This window comes from Mesoplodon mirus, assembly GCF_964341445.2.
Source record: "Mesoplodon mirus genome assembly, chromosome: 3".
NCBI lineage: Eukaryota > Metazoa > Chordata > Mammalia > Artiodactyla > Ziphiidae > Mesoplodon > Mesoplodon mirus.
The window spans coordinates 150,342,833-150,368,052 of record NC_138978.1 but is presented as its reverse complement, the minus strand read 5'-3'; the positions used below and the strand labels follow the sequence as shown (position 1 = coordinate 150,368,052).

The following is a 25,220-nucleotide window of genomic DNA, read 5'->3' as shown; positions in this document are numbered from 1 at the left end:
ATGCAAAATTAAAAAACAGATTTTAAACAAACTAAACTGAAGCATGAAAAGCCGCACCTTAAATATAAGGATATAGACAGAGTTAAATATAAGGATATAGAAAGAGTTAAAGCAAAATGATGGGAAAAGATAGTTCTGATAAAATCAGACAAGATAGATTTTAATGCAAAAAGTATTATTAGAGATAAAGAAGGATATTTCATAATAATTAAAGATTCAAGTTACCAGGAAGAATTATATACTTAATAATGCAAACTTAAAACATATAAATAAAAAATGGGTGGAATTAAAAGGAGAAATAGACAAATCATCAACCCCAGTGGGAGGTTTAATACACCTGACTTAGCGAATAATCAAACAAATAGACAAAACACACATACACACACACACACACAAAAATCCGTAAAGATAAAGAAGATTTGAAAAACAATGAACAAACCTGGCCTAAATGACATATATGGGCCCTATGCCTGGCAACTGCAGTCAGATACATGTTCTATTGGTGGATCTGGAAAATTTATAAAGCCTGAAGTGAAGAGGAAAAATTGAAGCACTTAGAGCTGGGGAATAGAAATCATCAGTTCCAAACTCTGGACATCCTCCTTCTCACAATTCACTGATTTTTCACTGGGGATGAGGGAAGGTGCCCTTCTCCAAGGACGTAGGTTTTTTTAACTGTCCGTAGACTGACAGGAGTGGCTGCGCATGTGGACACAGTGTGGACAAAGACGAAAGGGTACAGACCACCACTGTCACTGAAGAAAGCTGTCCAGACTCAGAGCTCCACCCCAGCCCCAAGGAAATGCATTCTAATCTTCTGCCAGTGAAGAACTCTGTTTATCTCCCAGAGTTGGCTTTTTTGCTCCTCTCTGGTTCAACTCTGGCACCTGAAGTATCAAGATGCTCTTTCCATAATTAAACCCTCTGCTCCTCCTTTTCTCTGGACGGTGGGATTCTAAGACAACTCCAAAAGTAGAAGAACTACACAGATCCCTCAATGAACTGACTTTGCTGCCAGGTTCCTCTTTAAAGTATCTAATCAGCGATTTTCCCAGCACCCCAGGCATTTCCTGTATGGGTGCTGCTGACTATTTTACTTCCTACCAGGCCGCCTCCCATGCCGTGTTCATGCTGCCAGCTTTCAGATGAGCTCTGTTAACTCCTATGCTTCCAGCCTCCTCGCAGTCAACTGGGAGCCACAGGGGTATTCTTCCCATCACACAGCTCCTGGAATTCCTTACTGTAGATGGGCATATGCTTACATCCACCATATCATTCTGGCTTTTTTTTTTTTTTTTCTTTCTTGCCCAGTTCCAACCCATTGATTATTTTTCCTCTAGAGTCCATTTTACAGCTGCTGAGAGATTTGTGCTCTCATGTTGCCTGTTTGTCTTTGTGTCTTTTGTCCCCTGTGTCCCAGTCTACCCAAGGATGCCATGGTCATCAAGACACCATTTCTATGCCTTTAGTGTCCTGACTGGGAGATGGGGTGATCACTCATCTTCAATACGACCTCAAGAAATCCGTTGGCACTGGAGATCAGGGCCTAAAGACATTATTACACTCCCACTGAAATCATTATCCAGAAGAGTTAAAGATGGAAATTTGCCAAGAGAAGCATCATAGTGGTGGTTTAAGAAATGAAGCCTCAGACTTGATTGTCTCCTTTTAAGGGATGTTGCTTTCAGCTTATTTTTTAGTATTAGAATAGGCCATTCCAAGAGATTGAAACAACTGTGGGGGGACATTCAGATTGTTATAGGTCTTTGTTTTAGACTCTGCCATCTGAGGTCTTGGGAGAGCAGAGGACCTTCAGCCTCTTCCTGCCCCCCTACCCCCACCCCACCCTTGCCCCAGTCCAGTGGGACTCAGCCTTGTCCGAATCATATGTTTCCCTGACAAGAGGCTCTGGTCGGTTGTAACAGAGCATAGTAAGCGTCCACAGGAGGTAGAAATTGAATCCATAGCATTCACTGTCATGGCAAAGAATGGATTTTCTCCCAGGCCCCACTAGCATTACTGTGGGTTATGAAGTCTGTCTACTCATACATTCCAGAACTTCTGGGCAAGCCTTAAGGAAATCGCTTCCAGAAACAAGTGCCCTAGAGGAGAAAGCTCTTGGATTTCATTAAACCAGAACTTAGTAATGGGCATTCTTTGTCTTCTCTGACCTAGACAGTAGGGAGCTCCTACCTTTGGACATTTAATTTATGACCCCAATTGAACCAAGTCCCGGTTGTGCATCTGAGAAGGATCTTTCCTGTTTAATCTACCTAGAGAGATAGAAAGTAAATCTATTCTTTTTATTTTGCTTCTACAGCCACTGCCCCACACCCCCCACCAACTTCTTTCTTTTTGCTAAACACCTACCCTTCCCCCTTAGGAAAACTTCATATTTCTTATAGAGTTATTATTACTTTGGTTCTTACTGAAACTGGGGAGGGGAATAGATTGTGCATCAGCAGCATGAGGAAAACCAAAGATTCTTCTTCCCTGTGGTAGAGCCCCTCCACTGGAGGGATTTAGCTGCAGTTCTGCCTGGGGATTAGCTTCTGGGAGCCTTCCCAATTCCACATATCATGATCATTACATGTTTTGGGGGTACATCAGGAGGCAGCACACTGGTGGAAAAGAGCTTTCAAGTGGGTGTTAAGAGGGCTGGATTCTAATATTAATAATAGCTAACAGGGGCTTCCCTGGTGGCACAGTGGTTGAGAGCCCGCCTGCCGATGCAGGGGACACGGGTTCGTGCCTCGGTCCGGGAAGATCCCACACGCCGCGGAGCCTGCGCGTCCAGAGCCTGCGCTCCACAACGGGAGAGGCCACAGCAGTGAGAGGCCCGCATACCGCAAAAAAAAAAAAAAAAAAAAAAAAAAAAAAAGCTAACATTTATTGAGCATACTAAGTGCTAGATTCTACCTTAAACACTTTACATGGATTATCTCATTATTATCCTATTTTACAGATGCGGAAGCTGAGGCATAGAGTGGTTAAACAATTTACCCAAGGTCATACAAATGGGAAGTAGAAGCAGGAGTCAAATCCTGCTCTAGTGCCTGCATGTTTCATCCTCTTTGAATACTGCATATGGTCCCAGACAGGATACTGGATAGCTGTGCGACCCCGGAAAAGTCATTTCAACTTTTTGGGCTCATCTGTGAACTGTAACCTGAGGGAGTTCATGTGGATAACTTCTGATGGAGTTTCCACTTCCAGTAATCTACATGAAGTAAACGCAGCTATATTGTTTTATTCTTGTGATTATGTGAAAGCATAATGTTTAAGTCTAAAAATTTACCTGATTGATTCAACAACTGGTTACCTTACTGGCTGCTGTGTACAAAGCAGTGGGCTGGGCACTTAAGAAATACGGTTTTAAAAGTTATAATCTGTCTGTTTCATTAGTTTTAGATGGTTTCATATTTTAGTAGCTTTGGGATTTTTTTAAATTAACTTTTTTAGATAATTAAACAGGAATCGAATTGAGAAACCAGTTGTGTTTCAAAAGATAAATTCTGAGATGGGTATTGGGTCTCAGACTGTGTCAGGTTTCTGACATTTTCTTTTATTCTCTTAAAATATGACTCTTGTTACTGAGAGAATTTAACTACACCCATTCACTTCTGAGTGAAGGAGCACCTGGTGAGTTTTTTAGTTTGTATGGTGCTGAGAAGCTCAAGAGACTCTTTAAAAATGAAATGTGACTGCTTTGGGAGTCACTTATACTGAAGCAGTATCTTTACAACCTGAAATATCTGTTAGTAACTTAGAAAGGCAAATTCAAAGAAGGGATTTGCTATGTAGTAGCAAGATTTTTTGAAATCACATTTCTGTTTCTGGCAAGCTAGATTCAATATCTAGCTTGCTCTGGAGTTTAGTGTGGAAACCTCTTGGCTGAGATAGAAAAAAATTCATCTTGAACTAGAAAACTAACTTAAGAAATTCCATTTCTAGTAATGCTTTTGAGCCTGGAGGAGTTGCATTCTGATAGGCTCAGATATCAGCTTAATGTCCATCTTTCTCAGTAGACTGTAAACTTTTAAACTGTTTTGTATACTACTATATTTCCAGTTAAACCACAAGTACTTGACACATAATAGGTGCTCTATAAATATTTGCCAGTGGACTCTTTTTTTTTTTTTTTTTTTTTTTGCGGTACGCGGGCCTCTTACTGTTGTGGCCTCTCCCCGTTGCGGAGCACAGGCTCCGGAGGCGCAGGCTCAACGGCCATGGCTCACAGGCCCAGCCGCTCCGCGGCATGTGGGATCTTCCCAGACCAGGGCACGAACCCGTGTCCCCTGCATCGGCAGGCGGACTCTCAACCACTGCGCCACCAAGGAAGCCCTCAGTGGACTCTTTATTGATCACTCCTTAAAAATCCAGCATTTCCCCCTTTGCCAGGATCTAGTAATTGAACCTGCTTCAAAACATGCAGTTAGCCACCTTGAGAGCCAAGTTACTTAGCACTTGTCTTTGTTGGTGGGCTTCAGTCCTTAATCCACTATTTTCTTTATCAATGCCCCAAGTAGTGTGTTTAGTGTTTTTAAACCTGTGTATAATGACTCATTGATTAGTTGTCAAATGAATTTAGTGAATTATGACTAACATTAAAAAAATTGAAGAGGAGAAAAGAATAGGAAAAATCAGAATGCACTGCACATAAAAAGTACTTTTACTTTTACTGTAGACACACACATGTTATACTGGATTACAATTTTTAAAGTGTATTTTTTGAAATCCTGTTCTACCCTATCTTCAGAAGGTAAAAGCACTTCAAGTGTCTATTTCGTGGCAGCTCCCAGCCTACCTCTCTATAAGTGTCTTGCAATTCAGTATATTTGTATTTTATGCTACCGTGGGCTCCCCAGAGCATAACCGGAGCACAGCCTTGCTAGAGCCACCATGTGCTATCTTAATCAATGAGTGAAAGCTGAATAGAAAGAGTCCCCCCGCATAGATACAAGTATTGTGGCCATAGGGAAATCTAGAAATCACTCCTGAGCTCTGACCTGCAGGATCACCACACCCTGCACCCTCACTGCTGCATCCTGTACCACCTAGTTTGATGGGCTGAGCTGGGTTGGGGAGGGGCCAGACACAGTGCCCACCATCACCTAGCACTATCCCTGCTGCCACACAGCCACTCCTTTTAGCCCTGTCCTCCCCACCAAAAGCATTTCAGGCAAAGCTCCAGCTCTTGAAACTTGGCCACTTTGAAGTGGTGAGCCAGTGCCCCTGAAACTGTCACTCTACATCTGGTGGCACTTCTCCTGCTGTCAGAGCTTCGTATAGGGTTCGTGTCTCTTTCCTCTGAAACCTGTAAATGTAAATTCAATTTTACATTTTTTTAGGTCTTTTTAACAGTTGGTCTCAGAAAACTTTGGGGTAAGGGAGGGGGGTGTAGCACTGATGGAGGGAGATATATGCCCTTGAAAATTGGATTCCTTTTTGGAAATCTGCTGACACAGGCTAATCGGCAGAGAACTAAATGATCCTACTGTTTCTACCTGCTGACGGGCTCAGCCTTGGGACGGGGCTGAAATTAGCTCTCACCACATGGCAGAGACATGCCTTCCTCTTTTTTTTTTTTTTTTCATACAAATAAGGGGTAATTTTGTGCCTGTCAGATAATAGAGCTTTGTAGTATAGATAGCCAGTAAACAACAGCCCCTCCTCCCCAACTTGGAAAGCATACTAGTGCTGAGCTAAGTACATAGAGAATCAGGTAGTAGGTAATCTCCCTGATGAGCACTGGTTTGAAACCCCTTTCATAATCAGTGTTCTTTGGGAAATGCTCATAGACAAACCCATCCAAGCTCAGGAAATGTATTGCTCCAAAGTTGAGTGACCAGTGTCCCGGCAGCCCAGACCACAGAACCTCATGTGTCCTTACATTTCTGCTGCTGCATCCTTTCTGTGAGTGAGGAGGTTTCAGGACTTGATGGTCTTTGGGAAATGAGGCTGTGTGTTTCGTTTCTGTTGGCCAGTGCTGTTATCTGTTGGAAAAGGAGGATTCCCTGCCCATTTTGTAAGCACACAGCTGGCAGGAGATGTTACAATCTCACTGCCTTCCAATCAGCCCCGCCCCGGCAGCAGGCAGAGTGGGGGCCTGTGAAACACACTGGCCAGACAGTTGTGGTGAGTTTCAAAATAAAAGCTCCCTCCTGAGCACACCATGGCACTTCCTATCCCAGAGAACCAGCATTCACTGTGCCACATCTCTGGTCTAAATTTAGGCATCTCTTCTTCTTTTTTTTTTCCAGGCAAAGATTACTATGCGAACATTTAAGAGAAAAATTTTGCCCAAAGTAATTTTTTCCCTCGACTTCTATTTGGTTTCCTGCGATGTTTAGATGACTCATTCTCTTCCAAGAAATTTTAAAGAAAAGAGATGCAGGCTGTATGATAGGGCACAAAGACTGCTCTGTAAATTCTCTTTCTCTTCCCTGCCTAGAAATCCCTTGCTGTTTTTTATAGGAAACGGAAAGGCTCCACAGTCTGCATTGTCATGGACTCGGCCTCATCAGGTCCTGTTGTTCCCAGGAATAAATGTCTTCCTTGTCTTTGGGTGGGTCCCCCTTGTAGCGTCCCAGCTCTGACAACTGCTCCACAGCAGCCGCCAGCACAGCAGCCCTTTTGGGATCGCTAGGGCCACGCTTGCCCCCAGAGGCACACAGTTAAGGTTTCTGAAATAGAGAACGGTGGCCTTTTATCGTCTGTGCAAGGAGAGGTACAGGCTATTTCCTGCCTCTCTCCTCGAGTCAGAATTTCTCCCAATTGCTGGGGACTTTATCATATCTGTAACCTGGCTAACAGCACGTGTGTTCCCAGCCCAGCCCGCAGCCAGAGGGAGAGTAAGTCAGAATCACTTCAGCAGCCTGTTCAAATAAACAGGGATAGTAGTTGAGTTGTCCTTTTCCAACTAATCAGTACAGGAAAGGAAACATCTGCCGGGCTTAATCGCTGTTTTATTGGTTATGCTTTTTCTCCCCCTCTCCTTCCCACCTCCTCTGGGGACTAGGTTATTTAAGTCATGGGTGCGCAGCAGGGTAGAGGAATGGGAGCTTTCTCCTGTAACCTCTGCCATCTAAACACCAGGAGGTGTAAGGGAGGCTGGGAGGCTGGCAGGGGGAGTTGGCCTGGAGGCAGGAGGGCAGGATGTTTGGAAATGATACTCTTGGTCACTTCCTGGCCTTGTTGCTGATCTGTGGCTGGTTGGTGAGTCATTTTGCCTCACTTCAACTCCTTGGGCCTCTGCTGCTTCAATGGAGCTCAGCTCTCCTCACAATGGGAAGGAGAGGTTGGTATGTGAGATCCTGGAAAAAGGCGTTTCCTCTTACGGCTTCTTCCAGTGGTTGAGGACATTGAATGAGAGTCATTTGGGAATAGTAAGTTTAAGGCTAGCAAGATACTCCTGAAGCCATCCATTTTGTAGAGCATCTTTTTATTTATTTGTTTGTTTGTTTGTTTTTGGCTGTTTTGGGTCTTCGTTTCTGTGCGAGGGCTTTCTTCTAGTTGCGGCGAGCGGGGGCCACTCTTCATCGTGGTGCGCGGGCCTCTCACTGTCGCGGCCTCTCTTATTGCGGAGCACAAGCTCCAGATGCGCAGGCTCAGTAGTTGTGGCTCACGGGCCTAGTTGCTCTGCGGCATGTGGGATCTTCCCAGATCAGGGCTCGAACCCGTGTCCCCTGAATTGGCAGGCAGATTCTCAACCACTGTGCCACCCGGGAAGCCCTGTAGAGCATCTTGGTCCCTGAGGAGAACCTGCTGATTATCTTGTGCTCTGTGGAGGAAGGCCAACCCCCCGTACACTGAAATGGGGGTGTTGGAATCTAATGTGGACTCAAGAAGCCAGGCAAAGGATGGCAAAGAATTATAGAATGGCAGAGGTTGGAAAAAACCTTAGGAATGTTTAAGCCAAAGACTTTCATTTTATGGAAAAGAAAACAGAGGTCCAGAGAGATGGACCAGGTTGTCCAAAGTTATTTTCCTGATAGTGGAGGAACTGGAAATAGAAGAGTCTTGTGATTGCCAATTCAGGGCTCCCTCCGTCCCTCTCCACTCTACCAGGTGTAAAAATTCATGTCTGCTCACAACAAAGGTCACACATATGTTATATTCCATAATTAATTCCTTAATAGAAAAATGGTGAAGCATAAAGGAAGAGTGCAAATGACTGCTAAACATGTAAAAAAAAAATTTAGGCTCACTAGAATTAAAGGACTGCAAATTAAAAGAGGATACCATATCAAATTTTCAAGACGAAAAAAGGTAAAAAACATTCTTATATGCTTCTATTGGTATTTTAAATGGGTACAGTTTTTTCCAAGGGCAATTTAATGGTATAAGTTAGCAGTCTTTGACTCAGCAATGTTACTTCTAGGGGAAAATAATGACAGGTGTGTGCATAGATTATATACAAAGTAATTAAATACAGCATGTTTTAGTACAAAAACTTGTAAGCAAAGTAAATGTCCAAGACTATAGGAACTACATTAATATAATCTATTATAATACTATAGAAGAATAATATGTAGGGAAATATTCACAACATATGTCTAAGTGGATAAGTTACAGTGTGTATAATGCAATCCCAATTCTATAAAAATCGTAGAGAGAAAAATGTATAACAGTCTAGAGTGGTGATTTCTTAGGGGTAGGAATTAAGGGTTGCTTTTTCTTTTTTGAGGTTTTCTACAGTTTTCTTATTTATCACAATAAACATATATTCCTCTTGTAATCCGAAAAAAAGTATTTTTAAAGTCATATATCTTAAAAAAAAAAAAGCAAGATTTAAATGATTATGTTTCTGACATGCAGGACATCTTCCTTTCTTTGCCTGGGAGCTGAGCTGTACCAGGGGGTAGGTAGTATTATACCTTCTGTTAGAAGGGCATTGTTGGTGTCTGATTTTTAGTAGGAAAGAACTGGAAGGAGCTGGCAGAAGATAAAACAATTTCCCCTCTCAGTGACCCAGTGATGCCAATCAGTTTTATGTCCTGCTCTCGTGGGCTTGGCATAAAACACTCAGTATCAAAGGCGTGACTCATTTCCTTCCTGCTTCCTTATTCTTCTCTATTTCTACCCTTCTCCCCATGTAGTTAGATGCCAGCCCTGGGCAGCAGCAGCGAAGAACCTGAGAGCCACCACTCCTTAAGATTAACCTGTTGGAGGCCCCTTAACGTATATCATCAGTATCAAGTAACATTAGCAACCAGTCATGATTGAGGTACCACTGCCCTGGGAGTTTGAGGTAGAAATAAAGCAAGTAAGAGGTATAATTTCTTCTTGCTTGGAGGTTCCTATTTAGTCAGGTACTTTGAAGTCCTTGGATGTTTATATACGCATGCCTATCTCATCCTATTTCACATCTTACTTTCCTCCACAATTCTCAGGAAAGCCTGACTACAAGGATTCAAGAAAGCTCGTCCCACCTAACAAGGGTTGCCAAGTGGGTTGTGGCTTTCAGGCCTGCTCTTCGGGGACCAATTGAAAAATCAAAGGCTACAACCCATTTTCCCTCCACACGATTTCCTTTGCTAGGCTCTAGAAGGGGCACGTTTCATTTTATTAAAACTCTTTTAGTAATCTGACCATAATTTGGTCCGATCAGAGTGGTTATCTGATTTGCTGGGTTAAATAATGGGCCTTAATTGAGTCTGTGTTATTTGTAGAGCCCATGCTGCCCTTGCCTTTGTTGCCCCCTCCTCCCTCCTTCTGTTTCCCAATTAACCTTCATTCCTCTTTCTTTGCAGAGTAAAGAAGTCGGCCAGCAGCTCCAAGATGATTTGATGAAGGTCCTGAATGAGCTCTACTCGGTAAATCAGCTGGGTTGCTTGGCTCTTTCACAAGCAGAGGGAAGCAGCATTTGGCAGCTTGTGGCCATACTCACGTCAGCAACAGAACTGAGCTGAGGTTGAGGACAGTGCATGGTCCCCACTAGGGATGACTTCACCCATCTCTTTTTTCACACTCTTATTTTCAAACTGGAATGAGCCCAAAGACACTTTCTCAAAATAAGATCTCTCTTCAGCTGTGGAAGCTAACTGGCTTCTTTGGGGGCATTATCACCAGAGACCAGCCAAGGCCTAGGTCACCAGCACAACTGACCCTCATTAACAGCAAACCAGGGACCCCCGAACCTAATGGCAAGAAACATAGCTTGCATTGCTCCATGAATGATACTCGCCCTATTGGAAAGAACCTATTGTTCAAAGTTTTGCATCAGTTCTTGGATTGATCTGGTTTGAGACTAGAACAAGTGCTCTACAGGGATGCAGAGTCCTAAATGCCCTTAACATAAGGGACCAGTTCAGGCAGAGAGAGCTTTGTATCGACTCTCTGGGGCTTTATAAAGGCCACACCTCCACCAGTGAAGGGCCAGGCTTTGGGTTTGGAGAAGAAAACACAATTTGTTCTGAAGTGACTGGCGCTTCAGGCACATGATGCCTGTGGCTGATGCGCGTTTCTTCATGCACTGGGAGGTGGTGGGGGCTGTTTCTCCCCCAGCCGTGTTTCGTTAATTATAATTAAAACAAACACGCACACCAAGGAAATGCCTGCTGCCCTATAGGGAATATTCCTATTGTGCAGCTAAAGCCTTTCAGGGCCCCCTTCTCCAGCTGGGCTGTGCCAGGCCTTTGTGTCATTCTCCAGGATTGCCCCATCCTGTTTTGGAGGTGAAATTGATTTCCTGTGTTTACTTGCTTATTCACTGCATTTTTTCTTTTTCTTTCTTTCTTTCTTTCTCTCTCTCTCTCTCTCTCTCCCTCCCTCCCTCCCTCCCTCCCTCCCTCTCTCTCTCTCTCTCTCTCTCTCTCTCTCTCTCTCCCTCCCTTCCTTCCTTTCTTTCTTTTTTTAAATTCACAGGAAGACAGGCAGTGGCGACATGTATCACAGGCATTTGGGATCAGAGAATTCCATGTTCTTGATCCAAAAGCCTAGGTGTGGCCACTTTGTCATGGCAACTGTTAAGCAAGTAAATAGGGTAGAGTGGTCATCAGCTTTGTCTCCAGTGATGCTCAGTTTGTTTGCAATTTCTACTCTGTTACTCTTCTGCTCTGAAGCCAAGTAGATAGATGGTTCCCTTTGGTTCAGTTCCCAAGTTTTCATTTCTTTCAAATGAAGCTAAGGCTGTTTAAAAATAGGAACCTGTTGACGTGAACCTTTTTCAGACTGGATGAGTTTCCTGAACCCTCTGGTCTTTTAAATGCTTTACTTCTGCTCTTTATTTATTTTTAGAGCATCTTCTAGGCACGAAGAAGAGCTACTACTCCTTTCTCCTGGCAAATAATTCACTAAGATAGAAAATGATGCATGTAGTCATTATATGAATCCTTTTGTTTTCCCATAAGCATCTTGGGCCTCTGCTGTTGCCCTTTCTGGGGAAGAGTCAGGTGGGTAATCAGCAAACTGCAAACCAGTATAAATCCAGTGTGCCACGTCTGCAGTGGGACTTGAGGCAGCAGAGGAAGAGCAGCATCTAGGGATCTGTTAGCTTTCCTCAGAATTCTAAGTCTCCTAATATGCTGATTTTTTTAAAAAAAAATAAATAAATAAGTGAAAAGGTATAATATGTGTTGGAGTGAGAAAAAACCCTGGAACTCACTGCTCTAAGGAGGGCCGAGCTGGCACCTTGGGCTATAGTCTTCAGGCCATCCAAATTTGCCCAGGACTTCACTGGCCACCATGAGGCCATAGTCCACGCAGAGCATAAAGTCTTCCCATTAGTGTGCAAACCAAGAATTGGCTGGGCTTGGTGTCCCCTTTCATTAGGTGAATTAGTACACACTCTTAGAATCTATCCAAGGCCCAAACAAAAATTTGACATTTTCCTCTAGTAGGCAATGGGAAGAGAAAAAAGTAGAGAACACTGGAAAGTTCCAGAGAAGGCAGAACAGTCTGGTGCAGTGATTCTCAAGCAGGGGGATTTTTTCATGCAGGGGGACACTTGGAAACGTCTGCAGATGTTTGTGACTGTCACAGCTGGAGCAGAGGGTGCTGGAGGTCAGAGTGCAACTGAAATCTTATCATGCACAGGACAGCCCTCACAACAAAGAACTGTCTGGCTTAAAATGTCAATAGTACTAAGATTGACAAACCCTGGTCTAATGACTAGAATCTCCTGAATTAGGCAACCCAGATTCTACCCAGTCTCCACCAGCTATACGATCTTGGGGGATGCTCCCGACCTCTGTTGAGCCCGCTCTCCACATACTCCATGTGCGGGTGTCTCCACTTCCTTGGGGGTGGGGAGTTTGGGGGAGTCATGCTTCAGGAAATAGCAGACTACAGTTAAGGGTCAGATGAGTTTTCAGATTCTATAGGCCATTAGAAAGCTCAGAGAATAGAATGATGAGTTGTTTCTTCTGGAGGGTGAGATAAGTTTAGGACCAGTCTGAGAAAGGCACCATGGCATTAGGGTGACTGACTATCTTGTTTTACCTGGAACTGAAGGCTTTCCTGAGACATGAGACTTTCAGTGCTGAGCCTAGGAAAGTCCTGAGTAAGCCAGGATGATCGGTCACCCTATATAGGACAGTGGTTTCATCAAGTAGGAACTTGGGACTATTGTATGCTGGCTTTGAGGAGATACTTGCTGCATATACTCTCTCTGTGTCTCTGCCTCTCTAAGAGGAGTTAAGAAGGGAACAAGGGAGGACTTCTTTTCTTTCTTTTTTTTTTTAATAAATTTATTTTATTTATTTATTTTTGGCTGCGTTGGGTCTTTGTTGCTGCATGTGGGCTTTCTCTAGTTGCGGCGAGCAGGGGCTACTCTTCGTTGCAGTGCGTGGGCTTCTCACTGAGGTGGCTTCTCTTGTTGCAGAGCGTGGGCTCTAGGGCACGTGGGCTTCAGTAGTTGTGGCTCATGGGCTCTAGAGCGCAGGCTCAGTAGTTGTGGCACACGGACTTAGGTGCTCCACGGCATGTGGGATCCTCCTGGACCAGGGCTCAAACCCGTGTCCCCTGCATTGGCAGGCACATTCTTAATCACTGCACCACCAGGGAGGCCCGGGAGGACTTCTTATAAGGAACTTTCCCCTTATTTGATCTTCAGTAAGGGCCTCTATAAGCAATAGAAGTTATTCGTGGGCATGGCATAAAGGAAATCAAGGATGTAAAGACCCACCGTATTCAGTGCTCTTCTTACCTTGTATCTGCCCTTAATGCCCACAAATACCTCTTTTTGGGAAACTGATCACCTACGGGTTGATAATTTAGGTTTTTTGTTTGTTTGTTTGTTTTTGAGGTACGCAGGCCTCTCACTGCTGTGGCCACCCCCCGCTGCGGAGCACAGGCTCCGGACGCGCAGGCTCAACGGCCATGGCTCACGGGCCCAGCCGCTCCGCGGCATGTGGGATCTTCCCGGACCGGGGTACGAACCCGTGTCCCCTGCATCAGCAGGCGGACTCTCAACCACTGCGCCACCAGGGAAGCCCTAATTTAGGTATTTTTGAACCTTGATGATCCAAGGGGCAGGATCCAGGTGTTCCCAAATAAAGATGCCTTTGGGCGAGAGGCCCAGACTCTCACCATAAGGGGCCAGCTGCCTCTCTGTACCTTCCTTTTATCTGCCTGGAAGGCCTTTGATTTTCCTGACTTGGCGCTCTGTGCCAGGGGCCGCTTGCCACAGCTGCTCTCAGAGAGCAATCCCAGTGAGCATTCTCCTCCACGTGCTTTTTACCCCCTAATGGGCTGGCTAGTTTACAGGCCATGGCATAAGTGGTTTTCATTTCCTGACTGATGAATCAGGAATGCCTTTGAAGTCAGAGCACACTGCTTCCCAAAGAACTCTGGAATTCTCTGCCTCAGTTATACTCAGAGGCTGTATCTGGAAAAGCCCAGCAAGGTCCCATAGAAAGGATTGAAGGTGGGGGCACTGAGCCACGTGGACTGGCTGAGTAGGAAGAGCCAAGGAAGCCCTAGAATTGAGAAAGAAAGAAAAGGTGTTGGGACACTGGAGCTGTTGTTGCCCCAGAGGTTTCAAGCTTCTGTCCTCCCCGTGAATATATGTCCCCTTGATTTGGTGCAGCAGCTGTCTGCAGAGCCACTTCAGACTGGAATTTAGCACCTGCTCCCTTGAAACAATGTCAGTTAATAGTCCCCCCACTCTGCCTGCCTGTTTGTCTTCAGCACTCGGCACTAAGGATACAAAGACACGTAAGAGATGTCCCTGAACTCAAGGCATTAGTTTTGATAGAAGAGACAGAAAAGCAAAGCAGTAAGTAAAATACGAGGTGATGAATCTTTCACATGTCTACACAGAAGAAGGGCATGAAGTCAGGCTCCTTGGAGAGATATTTGAATTGAGTCTTAATCGCCAAGAGCTCTTTTTTGTTCTCTAAATGTTCCTTTTTTGCTGCATCCTGCTCTTGTTTCATGATGCAATGTCTTTTCATTTCTCATTGATCTCTCTGGGGGTATTACTGATGGATTATTTTTGAAGTTTTCTTCTTACTGTGTACTTTCTGTAACTCTCAATTGTTTGCTTTGCTCTTGGTCTTTCACATTAGATATTTTCCTTAAATGTTTGGTAATTTTTGCTGCCTGCTCATATTTTAAAGTGAGACACTAAAAATCTGCTTGGAAGTTTTGTGTCAACTGTGGTCTTTACTTTAGGGTGATCTGACTGCCCTGTGTCCATGGGGAAGCCCTGATATCAGTATTTGTAGATCTTTTATATCAGATGGGCAAATTCCTCAGATAAGGCTCTTCTGATCTCCTGCCTATGTCTGGGGGCTGAGTCATGAAGAGGCCTGGCCACCTCAACATTCAGCATAGAATTTTCCTGTTTTAAGTTCAGTACCCCATCCTCAGCTGAGCCTGGTGTCCCCAAGCCAGAGAAAATAAACCTCTAGTCTTCCACCACAGAGGAGGAGGGGATGGGGTCTGGGAGTCTAACTGTTCTCAGGTGCTCAATAGTTTCTCTTGTTTTTAGCTCCACCTTCATCCCACTGCCACCGACTCCTCTCAGGGCTTCTGTGATTTACTGGTTGCTTCTTGCCTCTCCCTACTTTTGGTTTAGGATTCAGTAGGTCAGTTACTACTTGCCTCTCCCCTTTTCATCTTCTGCTTTCATTCTTTTTGTTTTTCTCTGTTTATACCTAAAAAATAATAATTAAAAAAACTCTGTTCTATTATTCTAGTGTGGCTTGGGGAAGGAACAGAGCTAAAGGCATGAATTCAATATTTAGTTTTTCAAAGTAGAGTGAATTCCTTTGTAGAACTGCAAATTTAGACTTCTGAGTTTTTCCCCTAGTTTGTTTTGCCTCACTATATATATTTCTCCAACTCCTATCTTGACTTCCCTATTTCTCCACTTGTTTTGACATCAATTATTCAAGCTTCAGCCTCAGGATACCTAGTTTTCCCTTGAGTTGAAAGACACTAGTTATACTTCTGTATTTGCAAAGAGGAGAGATTCAGTGTCATTAAGTCATTTGGGCAACCACATTGATTGTAAAACTACCACTGTGTATATATTTCTTAACCGGGAAGCAGAAAGGAAAACACAAAAGAAGTGGTGCTTACCCTTAGGAATTTATAGTTTCTTAGATGAGGTAGTGTTTTACTCTTTTAAAGCAAGTTCTTTAGGGGAAAGGAGTAATATAAATTGTTGATTTTTATTACTTCATTTATTGTCCTGTTGACACTATTCCTTTGACCCCTTTTTTTGTCTCTCATGTTCATTCATAATGTTTCTTCTTTATTTATTATGCATCTTCATGGAATAAAAAATCACTTTCTTAAAATCAACTCACTTTTATAACTGTTCACTCAAACTTTTGAATCCCTTGGTCACATTCAGGTCAAAAGAGAAAAAGGAGCCTCCTATCTGCCCTTCTTCTGCCAAGATAACAGATGCCTCTTTCTTGCTTTTTAGTCAATCTGGAAAGACTGAATTACTTAAGAAAGTTTTTAATGCTGTCAGTTGTTAAATATTCCTCCTCCTGTGTATAGAATATACAGAGTAGGTCTTATACTTATGGGAAATTATGTCAGGTTCAGAATAAGGTGAAGCTGATTTAAAACCTTCTGCATTATTATTATTTAAAGTCTAAAGTACTTTGACTTTGTCAGTGTCCCAGTATTGTTTACTCTTTCCTCCACCTCCAGCTAAGAGAGGAACATACCCACAAAATCTCTCTAACCCAGGATTTCTCAGCCTCAGAACCATGGGCATTTGGGGACAGATAATGTTGTGACAGTCAAAAATGTCTCCAGGCATTGGTCCTCCGGGGGCCAAATTAGCCCCCATTTGAGCCTACTGCTCTAACTCACATGTATAAATGAAGTCAGATTCTCTTTTTAAGCCTCTCTTGACTAAATTTAGCCTTTCCTCCCAACTAATCCAGCCGTAGACATAGGCAGAGGAGAGACACTGGTGCTTAGTGGCTAAGAATGTGGACTTTGTGGTCTGACAATCCTGGGTTTGAATCCTGATTCTGAAGACCCAACACATTCAAAAATAAATAAAATCCTGATTCTGATTCATTTACTAGCTGTGTGACCTTGGGTGTGATAGTTAATCTCTTTGAGTCTCAGCTTCCTCATCTTTATATTGTTTTTTTTTATTTTAAAATTTATTTTTGGCTCTGTTGGGTCTTCGTTGCTGCACATGGGCTTTCTCTAGCTGCAGCAAGTGGGGGCTACTCTTCGTTGCAGTGCACAGGCTTCTCATTGCGGTGGCTTCTCTTGTTGCGGAGCATGGACTCTAGGTGCACGGGCTTCAGCAGTTGTGGCTTGCGGGCTCTGGAGCGCAGGCTCAGTAGTTATGGCGCACGGGGTTAGTTGCTCTGTGGCATGTGGGATCTTCCTGGACCAGGGCTCGAACCCGTGTCCCCTGCATTGGCAGGTGGATTCTTAAATTCTTAACCACTGTGCCACCAGAGGAGTCCCTCAGCTTCCTCATCTTTAAAAGTGGAAATAATAGCATGTCCTTCGGACTTGTTGTGAACATTAAATGAGGTGACGTACATAAGACCCCTGACACACAGGGTGTACTGATAGAGATTATTATTAGTATTACACCCTGGCTCTCCTCTGTTGTTCAGTCACTCCCCCCACCGCCACACACACACACATACACCCCAACCCCTACACTCACTAATTCTCCCTCTTATGGCATCAAAATGTCAGCACTCTTGAACTTCAGCTTGCTTGGTTTGTAATCAAGCATTTTTAATTTCCAGATAGAAGAAGAGGCTCCCTGTGTGGAAACAGAGAGCTCCAGCAGGAAGGAGCAGGCACCTGGTGGCTGGAAGTAGTACGTTTGGGAGGAAATGAACGTAGGTCCCAGGCTTTCCAGCCTCCTCATTAGGAAAAGGGACTAGACTCCCAGACAGTTGCTTTGAAGGAAAATTTGAAAATTGTGTCCTCTCCTTTGATACTACTTCCTTCCTGTGGCAACTCCAGTTTCATTTGATGTGGATTTTGTTCCTTCTTAGGCTCTTACGTGAAATTTTCTGCAGGTTTACCATCTTCATGGGGTTGTTGTCTAGATCACAGGATTGCTACAAGAATGAAATGAGAAAATGTGTGTGTAGCACTTGGCACACAGCCAGGAACATACTAAGTGCTCAGTAAATGGTAGCTGCCCTTGTTCTTGCTGCTGCTGTGAGAGAGGGTGTTTGATCTGGATAAAGCCGACAGACAGATCCCTAGGACGTGAGGCCAGTAGAAAGCGGGTTTGGAGCTCTTCCTCTTCCCCATTTTATGTGAAAGTCCCCAAAGTATAGGCTACTCCACAGGCTGTGCTGCCCTCTTCAGGGTCCCAAACAGCCCAGGAAGGCTTTGCTCCTGGGGTCTGAGTGGTGGTGTTTCCCATCTTAGTCTTGTGAGATGACTAACTGATGGAAATTACTATTATTACTACTATTGCTATTAGTAACAGTAGTATACTATTACTATACTATAGTATACTAGTACTACATTAGTAATATAGTATATTACTATAGTATACTATAGTATACTATTACTATGCTATAGTATACTATTACTACATTAGTAATATAGTATATTACTATAGTATACTATAGTATACTATTACTATACTATAGTATACTATTACTACATTAGTAATATAGTATATTACTATAGTATACTATAGTATACTATTACTATACTATACTATTATTACTACTATAAATTACTACTATTACATTTCTATATAAAATAGAAATGCTTATAAATGTTAATAAATAGAAGTAAATGATCTCGGGTGGAAGACGTAAAATCATTTTAATAATAAGACACGTTGGCTCAGTTCAAATACTGCTTTCCTGTGCTTTGGAGTGGTCGTTCATATAGAAAGTTTGCTGAACCAAACCGTATGAATTTTGCCCTTAAGGATATGAGGATATTGCTTCATGGGGGAGAGGTCCAGCTGAGTCTCTTAGCCTGTAAAACAGAGAATTGACCCCATTGGCTTGACCTCTAGGGGTGGGGGTGGGTGGTGTCTTACAGGTCATGAAGACATATCACATGTACAATGCCGACAGCATCAGTGCTCAGAGCAAGCTAAAGGAGGCCGAGAAGCAGGAGGAGAAGCAAATTGGAAAATCCGTGAAGCAGGAGGACCGGCAGACCCCACGCTCCCCTGACTCCACATCCAACGTCCGCATTGAGGAGAAGCATGTCCGGAGGAGCTCAGTGAAGAAGATCGAGAAGATGAAGGAGAAGGTGTGTAGGCTCTGGCAACTGTAGGGGCTGGAGAGGAACATTCTGGAAGTCAGGACTGATGGGAATTTTCCACTAAGCCCTGTGGAGAGCAGAACAAGGAAGCTCTGGTTTCCTTTAGTGCCTAATGACCTTGCTGTCTGCCCTGGAAGAAATCCTAGGTGTTGGAAGAACGTGGGCATCTGTTGCAGACAAACAAGAAACAGTAGTTGCCTTTCCTAAGCCTGGGAGGGGAACCGTAGGGTTTGGCTTCAGATGTCAGGTGTTCAGAGGCAGATATAGTGACACCTCCTTCAGGGTCGTGGCGTAAGGATGGAGAATGGAATTTACAGATAGAACCAAAGTGGGACACGCATCTAAAGTAGGGAGCCTCATTAACCTTTCCTGGATTGATCTACATTATGCCCTTGAATCTCATTAAACAGAATTAGAACCCAATTTAAGGCAGATGCGCATAGGGAGTAACAGCACAGTTGTGGTTCTCGAATGTGCTGTACTTTCATCCTTTAGAGAACAATCTCCCCTCTTTAAAAAAGAAAAAAAAAAAGTAAAATTGAACTTTTGTTTCCTTTTCAGCGCCAAGCCAAGTATACAGAGAATAAGCTGAAGGCCATTAAAGCCCGGAATGAGTACTTACTGGCTTTGGAAGCAACCAATGCATCTGTCTTCAAGTACTACATCCACGACCTGTCTGACCTTATTGATGTAAGTGCTGAAAGCCAAGGGTACGAGGGCGCCTCTTTCCTGGATTCGAAGATCTGGTCAGGAGTCCCCTAGTTCTGTTACTCAGGCATCTTAAAGCATTCTGAGAACAATTATGAAGATGGTAGCCATGATCCCTCAGGGGCTTGTCATGTACCAGGTACCAGGTAAAGCAGTTCATAATTTTTTTCATTCAGTCCTCACTGGAATCCTGGGAGGAAGGCATTATTACCTCCACTGTTACAGATTAAAGTTCAGAGAGTTTAGATGACTTACCCAGAGTCAGATAATAAGTGACAGAGGGAAAAGTGGTACCTAGGTCTGATCTCTAAACCCAGGCTCACAACCACTGTGCGCTTCTGTCTCCTAGGAAATACTCCCTTAGATCAGGTACTTGCCCATAGAAGTGAGTGACAAGAGCTAATGTCATACCTTATATTTATATAGCACTTAATCTTTCTCAGTATTATCTCATTTGATTGTCTTGTCACCCTTTGGGATCAATATTACTATCTCCAGTTTGTAGATAAGGAATCTAGGTAGGGCTCTAAAGGGTTCCTGCCCAAAGTTAAACTGCAAATTAGAGTCCTGGTCAGGAAGGTATCCAGATGCCTCTGACATGTGACCCATACTTCTTGCTGTGGCACAAATATGAGAGAAGCAGGATATGAGGCTCATGTGTTTTGCATGGGGCAAGCACAAGGGATAAGGGTTTTGTCTTTGGCCTTATGGGTCAGCCTTGGCCTTGTTTCTCCTGCTGCTTCTCCTCACACCTTATAGTTAAGTCTTGCAATCGATCTCACCTGCAAACTCCAGTCTGGCCCAGTTCTGAGCCAGCCCTGACTGCAGCTGTGTAAGTACACCCTTCCTCACCTCTCTCTCCTGTCATCAAAGTGAGGGGCCTGGAGCCAGCCGACTCAGCATAAGCATCCCAGTTTCCAGGGCTTCAGGCAGACCCTGGCCAGTCTCCTCTCGAGGCCTGATATTTGCCTCTGGCTGTCAGCAAGCAGTAGCTGGGTTTTGCAAGCCTCTGGCCAGACCTCACATACTTGCCTGTCTACCTTGGTTTCTCCGCGAATGAACCTGCCACACTTCACAATGTCATGTGTGGTTCTGGTCTAAGATGCACCATTGCATAACTAGCTGGGTGATCTGGGGCTTGTCGTGGAACTGGTTTGGAACTCTGCTTTGTCTCCTCTCCACCCTCTGGCAAACTGAAGAATTGGGCTAGATCATTGGGTACTTAAATCTGGCCTCACATTGGAGCTGCTTGGGGAAAGTTTCTAAAATACAGATTTAAGTCTCCCTTCAGCCAGGGCTTTTTGAGTCAGTAGATTTCAGCCCCTTAGTGCCCTGGGTGTCATTGTCTTGCTGGGGAAGTGGAGCCCTGATCCCTGTTCAGGCCCTGCTTTGTTCTCTCTGCTTGTTGATGCCAATCTGAACACTGTCCTTCAATGGAGGTCAGGACCCTAGACAGGATCCTTTCTCCTCCTCAGGGGAACAGCTCCTCACTGTTGGGAGAGAGGCCTGTTCTCAGCATGAGGAAGAGAATCACTTCTTTCCTGTGCTCAATTTCTGCTATTTATCTCACATTCGATAAAAAAAAAATCAGCCTGGGCGGTCCGCCACACCTCTGCTACTGGTTTGTCCTTTTCTCTTTCTTTTGCCCCCAGAGTAGCTTTTGTTACCCTTTCACCAAAACCCTGACCTCAGGGGAAGAGAGGGGCTACTGCTAAGTCAGTCACAGTCCACAGAGACTCCATCAAATGTGAGTGGGTATTTTAAAATCAGTCCAAGAAGCAAGCTATTTTGCTTCTTATTCTCATCACTGGAAAAAAAAAGAAGTTTGGTAAGAGCCTGTCTTCACAGGGTGCTGTATGAGGTGCCATGAAAAAGCAGTCTGCCAGCCTCTGTGGTGATCAGCCAGAGCATGGGTCTAGGTCACTATGAGCAAGTCCAGGCTGGTAGCATTCCAGGCCACACGGATAGTAAAGTTGCTCTTGTTTTATTTTGTTTGTTTGTTGTTTGTGTTTTTCCTGAGGTGAAATTAATTACTCTTTTTTTTTAAAAAAAGCTTACATTATTCTGCTCTACAAATGTTCGTTAAATATTACTTGGGATGAAGCTATGTGCTCAGCAGCATCAGGGGTACAAAAAGAATAAAGTAGTTCTTACCTTAGAGGTATTCACAGACATACAGACAAATCATTTCTGTGTAACTGGCTAATTGCAGCACCAGGGCTAAGCACAGGGGGCCCTAGGACAGTGTTTTTTCAAACCATAGGTCATGATCCATTAGAGCCATGAAATAATTTTTATGGGTTTGATTTATTATTTTTTTAATGAATAGACTATACTAGGATAGAATAGACTAGAACAGAATGGGAATGAAAATATCAGGGTGCATCATACTAGTAAGGTTAAGTTTTATTCGGTGAAACTATTGTGTTGGGGTGTGTGTGGGTGTGTGTGGGTGTGTGTGTGTGTGAGAGAGAGAGAGAGACAGAGAGACAATATAAGATGTATTTCTTACTAAGTCGGAGGTCAAAAATGTTTGAGAGCCAGTGCACTAAGAACAGAGGAATGTCTTTTAGTCTCTATAAGCTCCATGAGGGCAGGAACCAAGGCTCCTCTTTACCTTAATACATACATACATACATACATAAGTATAGGGCTTACTGAATAGCTGAGCACATAATCTGTTTATTGAAGGAAGAAAGGAATAGAAGGAGGAAGAAGATGATTTCCTAAGCCAAGATTTTTTTCCGTTTTATGCCTTTCAACACTGTTCTCATTGAGATCTAATTTGCATACAGTGACTGAACTTAAGTGTTAAATTGCAAATTGTGGAGTATCCTATACCCTTTTAACTTACATCTCTATCAAGATGTAGAATATTTCCATCACCTCAGAAACTTCCTCTTTTCTCTTCCCAATCAATCCCACACCCTGAGGCAACCACTGTTCTGATTTCTTTCACTGTGAATTAGTTTTGCCTGTTGTAGAACTTCACAAAGGTGGGATTTTTATATAGTATATATGTTTTCATATCTGGTTTCATTTGCCCAGCATGATGTTTTTGAGCTGCATCCATGTTATTACATGTATCAGTTAGTTTCTTGCTTTTTCTTGCCGATCTGTTGCCATAAAAATGGCCAAAAGGATGCTTTGGCCATGAACCAACAGTTAGAGCAGGAGTGAGTGGGGAGCCCGGGTCCCTTGGCATTCTGATCTCACCAGTATCCAGAACTTGCTTTAAGATGTGGGATGAATCTTGTGCCAGTCCATTGCCATCTGTTACGGACACCATTCTGCCTCCTTCCTGGCAGTGTTGAAGCTCACTGTGTGCTAAGGCATCGAGGATAACTGAAAGAAGTGATTTTTGTCGATGTCAGTCCATTGACACAAGGACTAGCCCTTGACTTCTTTTTATTATATAGTATAAGATTTAATCTCAGATTGTAGGAATCTACATGAGGCATCTGACACACAGCAGGAAAACCTTGACTTCAGCCCAAAAAGATATTCTGAAGTGACTTGAGATAGTCTAAGAACCACAGGCTCCTTGGAATGTGCTTCTCTCCCCCAGGAGCAGATGGAGGAATGAAGAACCGGGCATTGTCCTCATGGAGTGTTGTGAGTGCTATGTGCGTGGGCAGAGAATCTGTGACACCATGTGCACCCAAGTCAGATAGGAGGGAACCCAGCTTTCTCAATAGGACATTTTATTAAGGGCAATTATTTCTTGCTTCCGTAGAAGTTTGAAGTGGGTGTTTCCTTTCTAGGCCTTCTCTAGAGTCTCTGGGTGAGACTATCAGCTGGTAAAGGGTTAATGAGCTGTCAGTTCAAGTCATCACACATCTGGAGGGGCTATCATTTAAGTTCTTATAAAAATTTGATTTCCCCTGAGAGAGTTTTCATCAAACATTTATATAACCCAGAAATGGCCAGGGGAACCCGGCATGGCCACAGAACTCATCAGAAGGCATGGAAAGCATATTTTGTCCCCATTGTGAGCAAAATAATGTGCTGCCTCTACTCACTGGGATTCTACTGGGAACAGGGATGAAATATTCAAATCTTGTTTACCTAACCTTGCGAGAAGTTGCTTCTTTGTTGAAGCCTCAGTTTCTGGCTCTTGCCCTTTCAGATATGTGGAGAGCCAAGGCTCTGGAAAACCTATTCTGAATCTCCCTGGTTGGCTGGAGGCATAGAGGAGCCGGAGGGCACATTGTGAGTCAGACCCCCACGCGCTGACACAGAGAAGCTACAGAGCAGTTATATAATAGAGACAGTGGACTGGCCCAAGAAAGTTCCATGTCTTCCGAAGGCCATCCAGACTGAGTAAAACAAAAGGCTTCAGTGGCCGCATCTGCCCACTTGACTTAGATCAGTATTCAGCCTAAGTAGATTATTTCCTGGGAGGGTAGAATCTGTATTCCTGGCATCAGTCAATCAACTGATGTTTATTAAATGCCTACTATGAGCAAGGCCTAATGGTGAGGGATGCAAAGAAGGAACAAGACACTGGCCAAGCCCTCTTGCCTTCTGTTGGGGCGATGTGAAATGGCGAGTCACAGAATGAGAGAGTGTCATTCTGTGTCACATGAGGGCTGCAGAAGAATGTTGTTCTGAGTGGAGGCCAAGGTTAATATATGCCAGAGTTGCAGGGCTGGCTGGCTTCCTAGGGGCTGAGAATTTGATTTGGATCTTGAAGATTGGGTCAGTTCCCAGGTGAAAGGAGTGAGAAACATTTTAGGAGGAGAGAATGCTGGGAGCTGAAAGTGGATTTGGAGATATTGGTGATTGGTGTTTGTTTAAGTGTCTGCACGGTACCAGATATGTTTAAATGTGTATCAGCCACACAACAACCTCTGAGGCTGGCGTTATCCCCATGTGGGGCTCAGAGAGGTTAAGTAGCTTGCTTACCGTCATACAGCTGATTTGAGGCCTATGGTTTTCTAATACTTGACCCTGAACAAAGTATATCATTGGATTAGAACAGAAGAGTCTGAAGAAGAAAATAGAGGGAGATGATGTTAGATGGTCAGACTGAAGACAACTTACACTTTGTTCTGGCTTTTGACCTTGCTTAACTTCACTGAGCTTCAGCCTTCTAGTCCGGAAAATTAAAATAATACCAACCTCACTGGAGTTACTATGCAGATTAAAATGTAGAATGTACATAAAGCTCTTAGCACACTGGCATATAGTAAGCACACTTAGTAAATGGAGGCATTTTAAAAAAATTATTTATTTTTAAATATTTATTTGCTTTTAAATTATTTTAAATTTTATTTATTTTTTGGCTGTGTTGGGTCTTCGTTGCTGCGCACAGGCTTTCTCTAGTTGTGGCGAGCGGGGGCTACTCTTCATTGTGGTGCGCGGGCTTCTCATTGCAGTGGCTTCTCTTGTTGCAGAGCATGGGCTCCAGGCACACGGGCTTCAGTAGCTGCAGCACGTGGGCTCAGTAGTTGTGGCACATGGGCTTATTTGCTCTGCGGAATGTGGGATCTTCCCGGCCCAGGGATCGAACCCATGTCCCCTGCATTGGCGGGCAGATTCTTAACCACTGCGCCACCAGGGAAGTCCCTGGAGGCATTTTTAAATTTCCCAACTGAGGAAGGTGGATGATACTTTGGGGAAAAAATGAGAGCTATTAGAGGTTCTTCAGCAGGGAGTAGGCGTAACAAAAGCCATATTTGAGGACAGTGAAGCAAACAGCACTGTAAGACGATAAGAGTATGAATTAGGGTAGAGGGAGTGAGAATGGAGGGGAAAGGGGAGTTACCAAAAATATGTAAAGGTTACGAAGACTGCCTCCCTCTAATTCTCTTCTG

General features: G+C 43.8%; 1 protein-coding gene across 10 annotated transcripts in view; it reads left to right on the top strand.

Annotated features, from left to right (window-relative positions):
* SRGAP2 (SLIT-ROBO Rho GTPase activating protein 2) overlaps window positions 1-25,220 on the top strand; it is a 240,028-nt gene that overhangs the window by 152,244 nt on the left and 62,564 nt on the right. For all 10 annotated transcript variants that reach the window (XM_082614407.1, XM_082614405.1, XM_082614406.1 and 7 more), the window contains exons 5-7: window positions 9,756-9,818; window positions 18,466-18,681; window positions 19,255-19,383. In XM_082614407.1, the coding sequence (XP_082470533.1) occupies window positions 9,756-9,818; window positions 18,466-18,681; window positions 19,255-19,383 (408 nt within the window). The remainder of the gene's footprint in view (window positions 1-9,755; window positions 9,819-18,465; window positions 18,682-19,254; window positions 19,384-25,220) is intronic.